The sequence below is a fragment of the Oncorhynchus tshawytscha genome, linkage group LG04 (genome assembly GCF_018296145.1).
Source record: "Oncorhynchus tshawytscha isolate Ot180627B linkage group LG04, Otsh_v2.0, whole genome shotgun sequence".
In the NCBI taxonomy this organism is placed as follows: domain Eukaryota; kingdom Metazoa; phylum Chordata; class Actinopteri; order Salmoniformes; family Salmonidae; genus Oncorhynchus; species Oncorhynchus tshawytscha.
The window spans coordinates 51597403-51613698 of record NC_056432.1 but is presented as its reverse complement, the minus strand read 5'-3'; the positions used below and the strand labels follow the sequence as shown (position 1 = coordinate 51613698).

General features: G+C 45.0%; 2 protein-coding genes across 3 annotated transcripts in view; both read left to right on the top strand.

Annotated features, from left to right (window-relative positions):
- si:ch211-288d18.1 (USP6 N-terminal-like protein) overlaps positions 1-1134 on the top strand; it is a 43475-nt gene extending 42341 nt beyond the window's left edge. For both annotated transcript variants that reach the window (XM_024418454.2, XM_024418455.2), the window contains one exon: positions 2-1134. In XM_024418454.2, coding sequence (XP_024274222.1) covers positions 2-768 — 767 coding nt within the window. In that variant the 3' untranslated portion in view covers positions 769-1134. The remainder of the gene's footprint in view (position 1) is intronic.
- A 4030-nt stretch (positions 1135-5164) lies between these two features.
- LOC112248966 (ankyrin repeat and BTB/POZ domain-containing protein 2) overlaps positions 5165-16296 on the top strand; it is a 28231-nt gene continuing 17099 nt past the window's right edge. Inside the window, exon 1 of the mRNA XM_024418453.2 lies at positions 5165-6271. Coding sequence (XP_024274221.1) covers positions 5404-6271 — 868 coding nt within the window. The 5' untranslated portion in view covers positions 5165-5403. The remainder of the gene's footprint in view (positions 6272-16296) is intronic.

Genomic DNA, 16296 nt, shown 5'->3' with positions numbered 1-16296 from the left:
GCCAAGCCAGATGAGCTGCCACAGAAGGCCCTGGGTTTGGAGCTACCTGTTCTGCTCACCCCTCTCAAGCCCCCCAGGGGAGTCTCCCCTGACCAGGGATCCAAACGACCAGGAGCAGGGGGTCTGGGTCTCCACATCATCACCTACCAGCCAGACATCATCTCCCAAGACGACAGCCCTTCCAAGGAGGACAGGAAGGACAAGGAAGCTCTCAACATGGAGGAAGAGGATGAGGAGGAAGTATCTCTTCCATCTCCAGACCCCATTCTCATCCACACCATCCAGGCTCAAGTTACCCCCGATGGGCCTCCCCAGGCTGGGGCTGGGCCACCACCTTATGAGCCACCAGGGGGTAATGAGCCCAATGTTATGGGACAACCTGCCATTCTTATGGTACTCCACAAAGAAAAAAATGTTGAGAGCTCCTCTGGTCCAGTGGCTTTACCAGAGACACAGGTCGTAGTTCAACAGGGTACAAACACACCTCCACAAAGCCCCATGGAGGAGTCGACCCTGACTGCCCCAGTTGCCCCTTCATCCCTTAGCCCTCCCCAGCCACCCTGCAGTGTCCCCCGGACTCAGTCAGCACCCTTAGCCCAGGCTTCCCAGCGGCCTACGGGCCTGGCCCAGAGTGAGAGCCATTCAGTGGGGGAGAGGGTGGAGGATGGGTACCTGGCCAGGCTTCTGGAGCAGGCCATGGCTCTGCCTAAACACAGGGCCCAGACAGGAGAAAAAGGAGAGCCAGGAGACCCAGAATGGCCAGTTTGATTCTAGAGCATTGCAATGCATTCTAAGTCACCCCCTGTTGTCTACAAGACTGACATTGCAGAAACATAGTGTTATGTTGTAGGAGAAGCTGCCATAGTGGAGTGCCAAGGACAGTGCCACATTCTCTCCCATCATAGTGAAAGCATTACAGCTTACTTCATTTTATTAGTTTTGTAATATTCTAACAATGGACATTATGTTTGCTTAGAGAGCCTTTGTAAAATATTTGTTAGTATAGTCTTATTTTAGTATAGTTTTATTTTTGTATGTGGACACCTGCTTGTCGAACATCTCATTCCAAAATCATGAGCATTAATATGGAGTTGGTCCCCCCTTTGCCTCCACTCTTCTGGGAAGGCTTTCCTTCTGGGAAGGCCCCAGACCATTATTCCTCCTCCATCAAACTTTACAGTTGGCACTATGCATTTGGGCAGGAAGCGTTCTCCTGGCATCCGCCAAAACCAGATTCGTCTGTCGGATTACCAGATGGTGAAGCGTGATTCATCACTCCACTGCTACAGAGTCCAATGGCGGCGAGTTTTACACCACTCCAACTGACGCTCGGCATTGCGCATGGTGATTTTAGGGTTGTGTGCCGATGCTGGGCCGTGGAAACCCATTTCATGAACTCCCCACGAACAGTTATTGTGCTGACGTTGCTTCCAGAGGCATTTTGGAACTCGGTAGTGAGTGTTGCAAACGAGGACAAATGCGCTACACACTTCAGCACTTGGCCGTCCTGTTCTGTGTGAATGTGTGGCCTACCACTTCGCAGCTGAGCCGTTGTTGCTCCTAGACGTTTCCACTTCACAATAACAGCACTTACAGTTGACCAAGACAGCTCTAGCAGGGCAGAAATTTGACAAACTGACTTGTTGGAAAGTTGGCATCCTATGACGGTGCCACGTTGAAAGTCACTGAGCTCTTCAATACGGGCCATTCTACTGCCAATGTTTGGCTATGGAGATTGCATGGCTGTGTGCTCGAATTTATATACCTGTCAGCAACTGGTGTCTGATATAGCCAAATCCACTAAGTTAAAGGGGTGTCCACATACTTTTGGCCATTTAGTGTATCTTCGTTTCTAGAGCAAAGGCTCAGTCTGAAATGACCTTTTAGATGGTGAGTTGTCCAAATCTGCGACAGGATAGAGTCCCATTCTAGCGTTATTATACCAGGGGTTCAGAACTTCAGAAGGCAGCAAGGGGCCTCATCTCTTAGTCCATCATTTGAGGTCACTTGTGGCCAAATACCCAATATTTTAGGCGAAGGCCTAGTATAGATGGATTTTGTACTGGTCATCCACAAAAAAAACTAAACAAGCATAGGCGAAGGCAATTGGTTCTACTGTACAGATGAAGTTGGAAGTTTACATACACTTAGGTTGAAGTCATGGAAACTCGTTTTTCAACCACCCCACAAATGTCTTGTTAACAAACTATAGTTTTGGCAAGTCGGTTAGGACATCTACTTTGTGCATGTAAACAATTGTTTACAGACAGATTATTTCAATTATAATTCACTGTATCACAATTCCAGTGGGTCAGAAGTTTACATACACTAAGTTGACTGTGCCTTTAAACAGCTTGGAAAATTCCAGAAAAGGATGTCATGGCTTTAGAAGCTTCTGATAGGCTAATTGACAGGAGGTGTACCTGTGGATGTATTTCAAGGCCTACCTTCAAACTCAGTGCCTCTTTGCTTGACATCATGGGAAAATAAAAGTAAACTGCCAAGACCTCAGAAAAAAAATTGTAGACCTCCACAAGTCTGGTTCATCCTTGGGATCAATTTCCAAATGCCTGAAGATACCGCGTTCATCTGTACAAACAATAGTACGCAAGTATAAACACCATGAGACCACGCAGCCGTCACACCGCTCAGGAAGGAAACGCGTTCTGTCTCCTAGAGGTGAACGTACTTTTGTGCGAAAAGTACAATCCCAGAACAACAGCAAAGGACCTTGTGAAGATGCTGGCAGAAACAGGTACAAAAGCATCTATATCCACAGAAATCGACAACCTGAAGCCACTGCTCCAAAACCGCCATAAAAAAAAGCCAGATTACGGTTTGCAACTGCACATGGGGACAAAGATCATACTTTTTGTAGAAATGGCCTCTGGTCTGATGAAACAAAAATACTGTTTGGCCATAATGACCATCGTTATGTTAGGAGGAAAAGGGGGGATGCTTACAAGCTGGAGAACACCATCCAAACCGTGAAGCACAGGGGTGACAGCATCATGTTGTGGGGGTGCTTTGCTGCAGGAAGGACTGGTGCACTTCACAAAATATATGGCATTATGAGGAAGGCAAATTATGTGGATATATTGAAGCAACATCTCAAGACATCAGTCAGGAAGTTAAAGCTTGGTTGCAAGTGGGTCTTCCCAATGGACAAAACCCCAAGCATACTTCCAAAGGTGTGGCAAAATGGCTTAAGGACAACAAAGTCAAGGTATTGGAGTGGCCATCACAAAGCCCTGACCTCAATCCCATAAAAAAGCTGTGGGCAGAACTGAAAAGGCATGTGTGAGCAAGGAGGCCTACAAACCTGACTGTTACACCAGCTCTGTCAAGAGGAATGGGCCAACATTCACCCAACTTGTTGTGGGAAGTTTGTGGAAGGCTACCATAAACGTTTGACCCAAGTTAATAAACAATTTAAAGCCAAAGCTACCAAATACTATTTGAGTGTATGTAGATTTCTGACCCACTGGGGATGTGATGAAAGAAATAAAAGCTGAAATAAATCATTCTCTCTACTATTATTCTGACATTTCACATTCTTAAAATAAAGTGGTGATCCTAACTGACCTAAGACAGGGAATTTTTACATTTCAGGAATTGTGAAAAACTGAGTTTAAATGTATTTGGCTAAGGTGTATGTAAACTTCTGACTTCAACTGTATGTGACTTTGGGCTTAGATTTGTCATCTAGCAAGAATAATTCATATTTAAATCTCATTTTCTATACTTGGAATTTTTAAGCTTAAAATGAAAACATATTTTCTGTTATCATTGATCTATCAAAAATGTATTTTAAGATTATTGGATCTTTGCTGTAATGTATTATAAAGCTTATTGGTCATTTGTATTTGTAAGAAAAGCAATATGTAGATATTTTGTAGTCATTGTGTTGTAGAATAAACACACTGAAGTTCTAAATACTGACTGTAGAGATTCTGTAGTAGTAAATAGCCTACTTATGATGTTGAAGTAGCCCTTAACATTTTTTCCAAATTGTTAGTGGTATATTGTACTTTAGCGCCACGTGATTTACTTACTTTGCTGACATCTAGTGGACATTTTGCGTAATAGTGTTTCATTTGTCCACTGGCAGATGTTGGTTGGTTAAATGAATACAAAGTTTACTTAGGTTCCCTCAATTCATCATAAGCTAAAATATTATAATCATCACTCATAAACTTGTTGTTAGAAGCCCATTATTTATTTACCTTTAAAGAAATTGAAAAGGTTATTTATAGACTAAGCTGTCTAGGTCTACAGCAATTCCAACGGTAATGTTTTGCACTTTGCTATTTATCCACAGGAAAACAGGCTAAGGAAGAAAGGTTTTGTGTGAATTCTACATTCATGTTTGTACATTGATATGCCTTAGTTGTAAGGTTTTTGACAGTCAAAGCAAAACAGATGTGGTTATGATTAGTGTATAATCTATGCAATGAACCCCTGAGACTGTTCAATAATGATTTGTCAAATACATGTTTTCTAAATTTCGATTGTTTCTTTCTTTCTTTGTACGCAAAATGTTACATCTGTGTTGAGTATTATTTTCAAATCAACCTACATGAGAAAGTATTCTGGAGTATTTTATATTACAGTGGTTCCCAAACTTTTTCAGTTACTGTACCACCAATTGAATTTTGCTCTGCCAGGAGAACCCCTGAAGTACCCCCTCATGTGTATTTTAGCAGGAAGTCTATGGTCTCATGAGTCTCAAGTATCCAATGTGGATTTAGGAGCCCTAGTACCCCTGGTTGAGAACCTCTTTTTTTAGTAGAAGAGAATTAACACATATTTTAAGACTAGTTTTCTCTGGTCAGGACTCCAGGCCCTACTGAAATACCTTGTTCTTCGCTATAACTAGGGTCTAGGGTTTTTCCTGGTCAGGACAGGTCAACTGATCAGGAAAAACTCCGTTCCCTAAGAATTAGTGCACTGTTTCATCATTTCCACACGATGGCGCTGTAGATCTGTATCTGTATACTGTTATTGTAACAGGATACCACTCCTGGTTTGCATAGGTTTCATTTATCTGATTGGTTCTGACCTAAATTGGTTCAAAGGGCTCTCAAAGCCGATTGGCGCGCGCAAAGGGTAACTCTCATTGGTCTCACTCCTCTAACGTTTAATGGTAACATTTTAACAGAACCAGCAGAGCAGTGCATGTGCCTGTGGAGCTGCGACTGGCAGCAGGCGAGACTGCGTCCATGGACAAACATCGAAACTACTTGAGAAGTGATTGAATAGACTTATCTCCAGTCATTTAACTACCTTAATCCATATATCTATACTTGGAGTGGAAACGTTCACAGGGTGTATTTCTTGCAGTGCGTAAAAGTGACCTTCGAATCTCTCAGAAAAGAAGCACGTCTCAAGAAAGCGACAATAATGTCAGGGACCTTCACTCCCAAGATGACGAAAACCCTGGAAGATCTGAGTCTGGACTCGGGCTACGGAGCTGGGGACTCCTGCAAGTCCCTCAGCCTCTCCTCGTCCAGGTCCCGGCACTCCCACACCCACCCACACCGGGGGACCTGGTGGAACCAGATCAGCTCTCTGAGCAGTAGGAACGCCAGCTGGGACACAGTCAACACGGTGCTGCCTGAGGATCCAGAGGACATACTCTCCAAGTGTCCTCGTCTGCCGACGCTGGAAGAGGTCCCCTGGACCGACCAGGAGATTGCTGAAGTCCTGCGTAAAGTAGCAGGTGAGGAGATGGCTTTCTCCGGTGACGCAGTCAGCCGTCTCTCGCTGCTCTTGCAGAGGGCTCTGGTTCGGATCTCCCGGGAGGCTCAGAGACTGAGTGAGCTGCACCGGCGATGCACGCGCTTCGAGGTGCAGAGCGCCATTCGGCTGGTGCTGAGCTGGGGGCTGGCTGAGCGGTGCGTGGCTGGCACGGTGAGGGCCATTTCTCTGTACAGCATGAGCTCGGGCGAGACACTGCGTCAACGGGGCAAGTCCTCGCGCTGCGGGCTCAGCCTCCCGGTGGGACGGTTCTACAGGTGGATGGTGGATACGCGTGTGTCAGTACGCGTGCATGAGCACGCAGCCATTTGCCTGGCCGCGTGCGTGGAGAGCCTTGTGAAGGAAGTGGTCGTGCGGGTGTTGATGATGGCAGAGGAGCGGGAGAGAGAGCGCAGGGGCACCTGTTGCCTGGTAAATATTGAGGTCCTGGACGGGGTCGTCAATGACGACGCGGAGTTGTGGGGAGTGATGCAGAACTACGAGCATCTGATATGCGGGAAAAATGCCAATGGTAAATGTGTGTGTGAGTGCGTGTATGCGTGCGCCCCAACCCTGATGACACAATATGTGAATCAATTATCACTTTCCCTCTGTCCATGCACTAAATACTCACACCCCTTTCCAATAATGATTTTCTTCTCCTATGACTGCGCACAATGGAATGGTTCTTCAGTGAACATGCATTCTGATAATTCTCTCTGGCAGCTTTTGGAAGTCTAGCAGAATTTAAAGGAACAAAACAAAAGTCCACTCAGGCAGAATATTCGAGAGAGAGAGAGAGGCCCTTCTAAAAAACTGACCCCACATATGAGAAGCATGCATGTGTGTGTTGTCAGTAGCAGTGCTTGGGTAAAATCACTGAGGAAGCCAAGCCAGGAAAGATAAGCCATCTATGTGTTGTGATAATTGCAATGTTTGCTCTGTAACCTGTTAGTTCATATGGCTTGCGACTGTTATATAGAGGCCTAAGGCCGAGACAGTAAGAAGACAACCACACCTTTGTTTCATCAAAACTGGAGAGCATATTGCATGTAACAAACAGTTACATGCAGTGGTGGTAAAGTACGCAATTGTCATACTTGAGAAAATATAAAGATACCTTAATAGAAAATGTCTATAAAAAAAAGTGAGTCACCCAGTAAAATACTACTTGAGTAAAAGTCAAAAAAGGTTTGGTTTTAAATATACTTCAGTATCAAAAGTAAATGTAATTGCTAAAATATACTTAAGTATCAAAAGTAAAATTATAAATAATTTCAAATTCATTATATTAAGTCGGCACAATTATTATTAATTTTTTTAATTTACGGATTGCCAGGGGCACACTCCAATGCTCAGACATCATTTACAAAAGAAGCATGTGTGTTTAGTCAGTCCGCCAGATCAGAGGCAGTAGGGATGACCAGAGATGTTCTCTTTATGAGTGTTTGAATTGGACCCTTTTCCTGTCCTGCTAAGCATTCAAAATGTAGCCAATACTTTTGGGGGACAGGGAAAATGTATGATTTTCATGAAAGAATGTAGTGAAGTAAAAGTTGTGAAAAATATAAACATGAATAGTAAAGTACAGATACCCGAAAAACTACTAAAGTATTTTTACTTAAGTACTTTATGCCACTGGTTACATAACCTACAGCATGGTCAATGAAGTTAATATTTCCGTCATTTTCGGACCACTAAACAACAATTGATTTAGAACACTATACCATCAGTCGCAAAGAAAACAGGAGCTGCCTCCACTATTCCAGGACCATTTCAACTTCAACATCATTAAGTCACCTATGCTTAGTCTAAAAGATTCCAAAAACAATTTAGTCCAATCAACGTAAGCTAAATATGTGGCTTTCCATTTCTGTGTGTGTGTGTGTGTGTGTGTGTGTGTGTGTGTGTGTGTGTGTGTGTGTGTGTGTGTGTGTGTGTGTGTGTGTGTGTGTGTGTGTGTAAGTAGAAAAAACATGTTGACTTACCCTACTTGTAGAGAAACGCCAATGCCATCCTCCTCTCTTTCATGATGCCGAAACTGTCATAAAGTACACGCTTTTAGTTCTTGTTGTTCTGGGATACCTGGCTAAAATGCATGCTCGCTAGCCTAACTTCCTTTCATTCATGGGCAACGATTAGCCAGCTTGTTAAAACCAGAAGTCCAAATCCCTATCTCCATCCATGGCTTATTTAAGAAAGGTCCAAATTTAGCTAGCAAGACCTGAGGACAACAACACAACGAGATGCAGCAATTCAAAAAAAATTCTGTCAATTACGTTTGGCTTGATGTGATGCGATTTGACTGGTGTGAAGCCAAATCCAAAATGGCTTCCATTTGCCACTTTTTTTTTATGCATCAAGACTATTCAAAGTTGAGCTCACTTAGTTTAGCTCAACGCTGATTGGCTATTATTGTATACTTTTTATCAAGGGAGGCCAAATGCTCGCTGGCTTCCCTTGCATTCAATGCTACAGGCAGCAACAATATCGTACTCTTTTTGATCAGACAGCATCAGATAGATGCTGTCTGGTCAATGATGACTCTCTGAGGTCATTAAAGATCCCATGGCACTTATCGTAAGAGTAGGGGAGTTAACCCCGGTGTCCTGGCTAAATTCCCAATCTGGCCCTCAAACCATCAAGGTCTCCTAATAATCCCCAGTTTACAATTGGCTCATTCATCCCCCTCCTCTCCCCTGTAACTATTCCCCAGGTCGTTGCTGCGAATGAGAACGTGTTCTCAGTCAACTTACCTGGTAAAATAACGGATACATTTTTAAAAATGTTATTAAAAAGATGGGCTACACATACAGAGACAGAGGGGCGCTGTTCTGCTCGCTCAGATGCCTTCTCCATTGAGATACATTCAGCCTCTGGCGAACTGAAGGAAAATGATGGTACATTTTTGGGGGAAGCCTGGCTTCCCTTGGCATCCATGAATACATGCCACTGTGTGTGTTCAAAGAAGATTGATATTTCATTAGCCACAGTGATTAGGGTGTGCTTGTGTCCACAGAAAAACATATGTAGACTCATTCTATAGAGAGAGAGAGTGAGTGAGAGAGAGAGAATTGTGTTCTGGTTTTGGGGTTGACTAATGACGTTGAGATGATCTAAATGTCACCCCTGTTCCCTCTCTTTGTATGTCCTTGAAGTCCCAGAGCAGGCTAAATGCCCTAACTGTTACAAATGGACTCCATGGAAAAGCAATCACGGTGATAAGTGGTGAGGTCACTGGTTTCCTAGGTCCTCTAGTACTCAGAACCATAGACCTACGCTCTGCCACAAGTATGTCAAGGTTAAGGGGAAAGCCCCACAGAGCCCGACAGACAGGAAACAGTCATTAGGTGTAATATTGTAATGGAGGACTGGAAGTGGGAGATCTCCTAGGGTGCTGTGGTTAAGCCACAGTGTGTGTGTGTGTTTGCGTGCGTGCATGTGTGTGTGGCGGACTGAGAAACGAGCAGTTAAAGGAAGGAGCCATGGTTCACATCACCAGTCAGAACCCTAATTGGAGGCCAGTTAGGGGGTCCTGTTTTCCTAAACCAATCACACACAGAATAGTCTATTTTGTTTGTTCGGATAGAAATGTGTCTTTCCCATTCATACCATTGTATGTTATTGCACGGTACTCGATTACAGTGTTATTGCTGTTTATATGTGTTCTACCATCTGTACCTTCATCTGTACACAGTAGCCTCAGCTCACCCATCTTCCCATAGTGTGTTCTAATCAGAGGCGCAACTTTGCTTTTAAAAGTGGAGGGGACATAACCTGGCGGGGGGTCTGGGGTCCTCCCTCAGAATTTTTTTGGCATCTAAAGCTCATTTTCTGCATTTCTACACAATCTAATATGACCATTTTGGAGTCACTTTGATTGTTTCTTAACACTTCTACATGCATTTTATGCTACCATGGTTATGGATAATCCTGAATTAATTGTGAAAATGATGAGTGAGCAAGTTATAGACGCACAAATATCATACCCTCCAAAAAAATGCTAACCTGTTATTGTAATGGTGAGAGGTTAACATGTCTTGGGGGTATGATATTTGTGCGTCTGTACCTTTCTCACATTCATTCAGGATTATCCTTAATCATGGTAGCATCCACATGAAGTGTTTAGAAACATATTATATTCTTATTTACAATAAAAGTGACTCCAAAATGCATTTATATTGGTCACAAAATAATCTGAAACACAACCAAAACAAACAGCAGAGTCACAAGCTTGATGTACACATTGCTTGATATGAATGTGGGACCAAATACTTCACTTTTTACTACTTAAAAAACATACAAGTGAATTTGTCCCAATACTTTTGCTCCTCTAAACCGGGGGGGGGGGGCTATGTACAAAAATAGGAAGAAGGGAGAATCTGTAGACATGCGGAAAAAGAACACACTCTTTGACAGAATTCAGCCTTCACAAGAGCGTAACATATTGAAATATGTCCCTTTTTGTGTTTTACACTTCCAGGGGAGGAATTATTTCTGAGTGCATGATTCAGTTTCACTGGCATATAGTATGTTCTATGGATGGCCTTAAACTGCAGCAATTTCTGTCTGAGATTATATGAACATGACTGGGCAGTCTAACATATCTGTATACATTCATCACCATCATCAGGAGTCTCTCCCAGGTCTTCCTCACATTTTTGTTTTACATATTTTGTGTCATCAAGAAAAGCCACTATCAACCGCTAATACAGTTTAGAGGTCAACTTTAGAGGTTTTTCAGACTGCCTTAAAATAGTTAAAATCTTTGAAGCATCTGGCTTGTCCACTGTTTGCTACACAGAGTGAATAAAGTGTTGCATCTGCCAAAGTTCTCTTCAACCGCCTGTCACCATTTGATACTGCTCAGATGACACCTGACAAAGAATTACCTTGGTGTACATTTATACATTATATTATCCAATAATAAAGTCAATAGAACCCAACCAAGCTGCACTGCTTCTTGACACATTACCCACTTAACCCGGAAGCCAGCCGCACCAATGTGTCGGAGGACACCGTACACCTGGCGACCGTGTCAGCGTGCACTGCGCCCGGCCCACAACAGAAGTCGCTAGTGCGCGATGGGACAAGGACATCCCTGCCGGCCAAACCCTCCCCTAACCCGGACGACGCTGGGCCAATTGTGCGCCGCCCCATGGGTCTTCCAGTCGTGGCCGGCTGTGACAGAGCCTGGATGAGCGATGAGACAAGACTGTAACTACCAATTGGGTACCACAAAATTGGGAAAGAAAAAAATGGGTAAAAGAAAAATGGAACTTTGTATCCATTCACTGATTGTTATAATATACTGTAAAATTCACCTGAGCTCCGTACAATGGTCTTCCCTGGCTGTTTGACCCTGCTGGGACACCTGTCACCATCTGATCCTGCTAAGACATGATGAGAATAGTGTTGTGTACTGACTGTGCACCATAACAGTGAAGCTTCTAGAGCTGTTTATTACTGTCAGTGTGAAAAGTAGGGAATTAGCTAAGGAAACTGACAGATTGGTAACGTTACATTGCTATACTAAAGTGGATCAGTTGATCTAATGGTACATCAACTGGCGAAATCTAGCCAGTTGAATTTACTTCTGTTGAAACCAGACAAAACAAAAGCTAGAAAACATTTCCATATGCACAACAGCTGTTAGATACTGCTACCTGACAGATAGCTAGGCCGAAGTTAGTTCATTCACTATTCATTGGGGTGGCAGGGTAGCCTAGTGGTTAGAGCTTTCGACTAGTAACCGGAAGGTTTGAAGTTCAAACCCCCTAGCTGACAAGGTACAAATCTGTTGTTCTGTTCCTAGGCTGTCATTGAAAAGAAGAATTTGTTCTTAATTAACTGACTTGCCTGGTTAAATAAAGGTTAAAGAAAATAACTTCAGACAGAACTTCAGTTGAGTGGGGATGAAACATTAGCTAATGTTGCATGTCAGTTACACTACTAGCTCAGCACTAGGAATAAATACATTTTTCCTTTTGAGTCAAACAGCAGTTACCTTGCCAGCTACATTATTCAAATAAAGAGTAGCCAGTTTATGCTCCGCTTGCTTTTACAACGCTGACAAAAAGCACACAGACAACAGCTGCCTCTGGACGCTCTGTGGTGTCCACGTAGTCCTAAATCCAGCTGTCTGAAACCACCAAACATCTTACCCTACCGCTCTGAGGCGGTACGTCCACATGGTCCTAAAGCACACTGATGCTGGATTTTGTATTACAATGCAATGACAAAACTGGGGGGACAACATTTTTATTTCAGAATGTGGGGGGGTCATGTCGCCCCCATCCCCAGTGAAAGTTGCACCCCTGGTCCTAATGGAATTCATTATACAACAGGTGGGTCTAATCCTGAATGCTGATTGGTTAAAAGTGCATTCCAGCCGGAATGATCATTATTTCGACTTGCATGTCAACGCAATTGCTCCTGTACATCCTCAAATAATCATGTAAGTAACATCAACAACTAATAGCAAAGTTTTCACTTTGACATTTACTTAATTATAGATGTTAAACCAATGTTATATATTATTACACATTCCTGTGTGAATTTTAACACAATTTTGAGTCAAATTAATGTGACACTACCTGTAGAGTAACTTTAACACTATGTAGACTTGGACCAAATGTTATCTGAAACAGTGTTGAATTCAACTCTATAGGTGTTAACTTAACACTTTTATTTTTACTGTGTGGTACTGTCTGGAGTACCCCTGAAGTACCCCCTCATGTGCATTTTTACCAGGAAGTCTATGGTCTCATGAGTCTTCTTAAGTACCCCCTGTGGATAGGTACCCCCAGGGGTCCTACCCCTGGTTAGGATCCACTGCTCTAAACACTACATATACGGCTAGAGGCCAGCATTCCGCTCTTATACTGGGACATGGGTTTATGGCTTTCTGGGTTATGCTAAAGCTTAAAGGAACTGTTAATAAAGCACACACTAGGTGTTGATTATTGCATTTATGGGGGAAAGAGTCAGGTTTAATGTTACTGTGAAGCTGACATTGGTAGATTGGCAGGTGCTGTTACTACAGTCATGAACAGGTCTAGGAGAGGATGGAAGGAACTGGATATCTAGTATTCCCTCTGTCTCTCTCTCTCTCTCTCTCTCTGTCTCTATCCCTCCCCATTCACATTCCTTTCTCCGAGTGCCCCTCTCAATTTTAGGTACATCTGACCTACACTCAATATGATCAAATGACCATGACAAATGATAGTACCTAACCCATAAACTTTGTGACAGTAAATCCAACATAATCGATTCTCACTGTGAAACCAGATAAGGTGCTTCCTCTCACGAGAGGATCTGTTCTCAGCATTCTCTCTTCTCTGCGCTGTCCACACACACAGCTTGGTATCTCATCATCATCCTCCTCCTCTCAGATCTCTATAACAGCAGGCTCATACTGCCTCTGCACCATAACATCTCTAGATGTATCATCTTGTATGCCTCGTTGTCTTCCAGAGTAGCGGTTATCCCTTTATAGTTTTTACTACTCTGTTTGAAAAGGGTCATGGTTTGTGTTAACTGGGAAGCTATATCATTTAGTCCTTTAAGTTGGACGAGTCCACAGTGTGAAGTGTGTTTCACACACAATCTTGGTTCTGTTGTTTTTGACTAATCCGGAAAACAGTTTAACTTCCTAGTTATATCACGTTTTAGGGAAGACCCAGATGCAGACAGTGTCAAAGTAACACAAGTGTATTACTAGAATAGGGGGCAGGCAAAACGACAGGCCAAGGGCAGGCGGAGGTCGGTAGTCCAGATCAGAGTCCAAAAGGTACAGCACGGCAGGCAGTCTCAGGGTCTAGACAGTGTGATGTGATAAGGTACAGAATGGCAGGCAGGCTCAGGGTTGGGGCAGGCAGAACCGGGAAAACTAGAAAACAGGAACTAGAAACAGACAGGAGCAAGGAAAAAACCCCTGATAGGGTTGACGAACAAAACATACTGGCAACAGACAAACAGAGAACACAGGTATAAATACACTGAGGATAATGGGGAAGATGGGCAACACCTGGAGGGGGATGGAGACAATCACAAACGCTGCACATCACGAACATGCTTCCCTATTCCCCAGCTGATTGCCAGGAACGAGGTGGGAAGGGTGGTCTCGGGTTTCGAGGTTATAGCCGTGGGGCTATAGCGGCTTGACAGCGCATCCAGCTTGACATTCTTGGATCCCGGTCGGTATGAGAGGGAGAAGTTGAACCGGGTGAAAATCAGGGCCCACCCAGTTTTCCTGGATTTGAGAAGCTTGGCGGTGCAGAGATATTCCAGGTTTTTGTGGTCGGTCCACACAATGAGCGGATGTTCCGCCCCCTCCAGCCAGTGCCTCCGCTCCTCCAAAGCCATCTTCACCGCGTGAAGCTTGCGATTCCCCACATTGTAGTTCCTCTCCGTGGCGTTGAGGCGATGGGAGAAGAATGCACAGGGATGTAACTTGAGGTCCAGGGTAGAACGCTGGGTCAGGACAGCCCCCACTCCGACATCCAAAGCATCGGCCTCCACCACGAACTGGTGGGACGGGTCAGGATGAACCAAGATGGAATCTGTGGTGAAACAGTGTTTGAGATCCCGGAACGCCCGGTCAGCAGCTGGGGACCACGTGAACAGAACCTTGCGAGGGGTGAGTGCAGACAGACGGGAAGCCAAGGTGCAGTAACTCCGGATAAAGCGACGAGAAAAGTTGGCGAATCCCAGGAAACGTTTCAGCTGCACCCTGGACATAGGCTGGGGCCAATCCACCACCGCTCTCACCTTCCCTGGATCCATCTGTACACTCCCTGCAGCGATGATGTAACCCAGGAAGGGGATGGTGGAGCACTGGAATTTGCACGTCTCTGCTTTCATAAAAAGCTGGTTCTCCAGGAGGTGTTGGAGAACCTGTCAGGAATATGTGCTCTTGGGCGGAGCAGGAGAAGCCGAGGGTGTCGTCGAGGTATACGAAGACTAACCTGGTTCAACATGTCATGGAGAACATCATTAACCAGAGCCTGGAACACAGATGGGGCGTTGGTAAGGCAAAATGGCATGACCAGGTCCACGTAGTGACCGCTGGCCGTGTTGAAGGCAGTCTTCCACTTGTCCCCTTCCCGTATCCGCACCAGGTGGTAGGCGTTCCGTTGGTCTAGCTTGGAGAACACGGTGGCCACCTGGACCGGCTCGAAGGCCGAGCAGATGAGTGGAAGTGGGTAGCGGTTCTTCACTGTGATGTCTTTGAGGCCCCAGTAGATGCACGGGCACAGGGTTTGTCCTTCTTCTCCACAAAGAAGAACCCTGGGCATGCGGGGGAGGCAGAAGAATGGATGAACCCTGCAGCTAGGCAGTCCTCAATGTAGGTCTCCATAGCCTTCATCTCCGGACCCGACAGAGAGTACAGTCGTCTCCGGGAGGAGTGGTGCCTGGGAGAAGGTCAATCCCACAGTCATAGGGTCAGTAGGGCGGAAGCGAAGTGGCCTGGGCCTTACTGAACACCTCCCGGAGGAACTGGTACTCCGCGGGAATAGTGGAGATGTCCGGGACAACTTCTGAGCTCCCAGGAAGACTACCTGGGCAGGCTGCACTGACTTCAGTCAATGAGTATGGCAGAACGGTCTCCAGCCCATGATGGCATCATAAGACCAGTCAGTAAGGGGATTGTGTCACTGGAGCCAAGAGAAACCAAATACCATGGGATCCTGATGAGACTTAATGACCAGGAATTTGATCGTCTCGCTGTGGTTCCATGTCACATGGAGGTAAATGGGGGTGGTATTGTGGGTGACCCGGCATATAGAGCACATGTCCAGGGCTCTAATGTCCATGGGAATGAGGAGGGGCTGAGTGGGGATACCCAGCTCGGACGCCAGGGTAGCATCCATAAAGCTCTCATCGGCCCCAAAGTCAATGAGTACCCGGAGAGATTTCGACTGGTTCCCCAACAGCAAAATTGCATGAAAATGGGTGCGAGTAAGGGGAGAGGAATAGTTCTCCGTATGGCCCACCAGAGTACTCGCTCCTACCGGTGAGCCTGGTTTTTTAGTGGACAGTTGGAGACGAAATGACCAGTAGTCCCTCAATATAGGGAACTCTTAGTGTGAATCCTGTATAGCCGTTCGGCTGGAGACAGACTAGCTCTGCCTAGTTGGCTCGGGAAGAGGTGAATAGGCAGACTTCGGAGACTCTCAAGGGAACTCGGGTAGCCTTGTATTCTCACGGCAACAGAGCTGTCATGGACTTCTGGGATGCCTCGGAGACGAGGTGGAATCCTTGGGCGGGCAAGTGAAATCGAATCTTCTTCCTTCGTTCCCGTAGTCGCCCATCAATCCAAATGGTCAAGGCAAGCTCGTCCTTTAATTCCTCCGATACTCCGTGCAATGACATGTCGGACAGCAATTCCGGGTTCCAGGCACTCTCAGCTGCCACGGTGGGCAACCAGGAATTTCCATGCACCTGTAGGCAGCAACCTCAGATCACATTTAACCCTACTGTTATATGATTGATTACAAGCCCATCATAGTGCCTAGTGTCTGTGACACGATTGAAACACCCTTACTGTGCTTT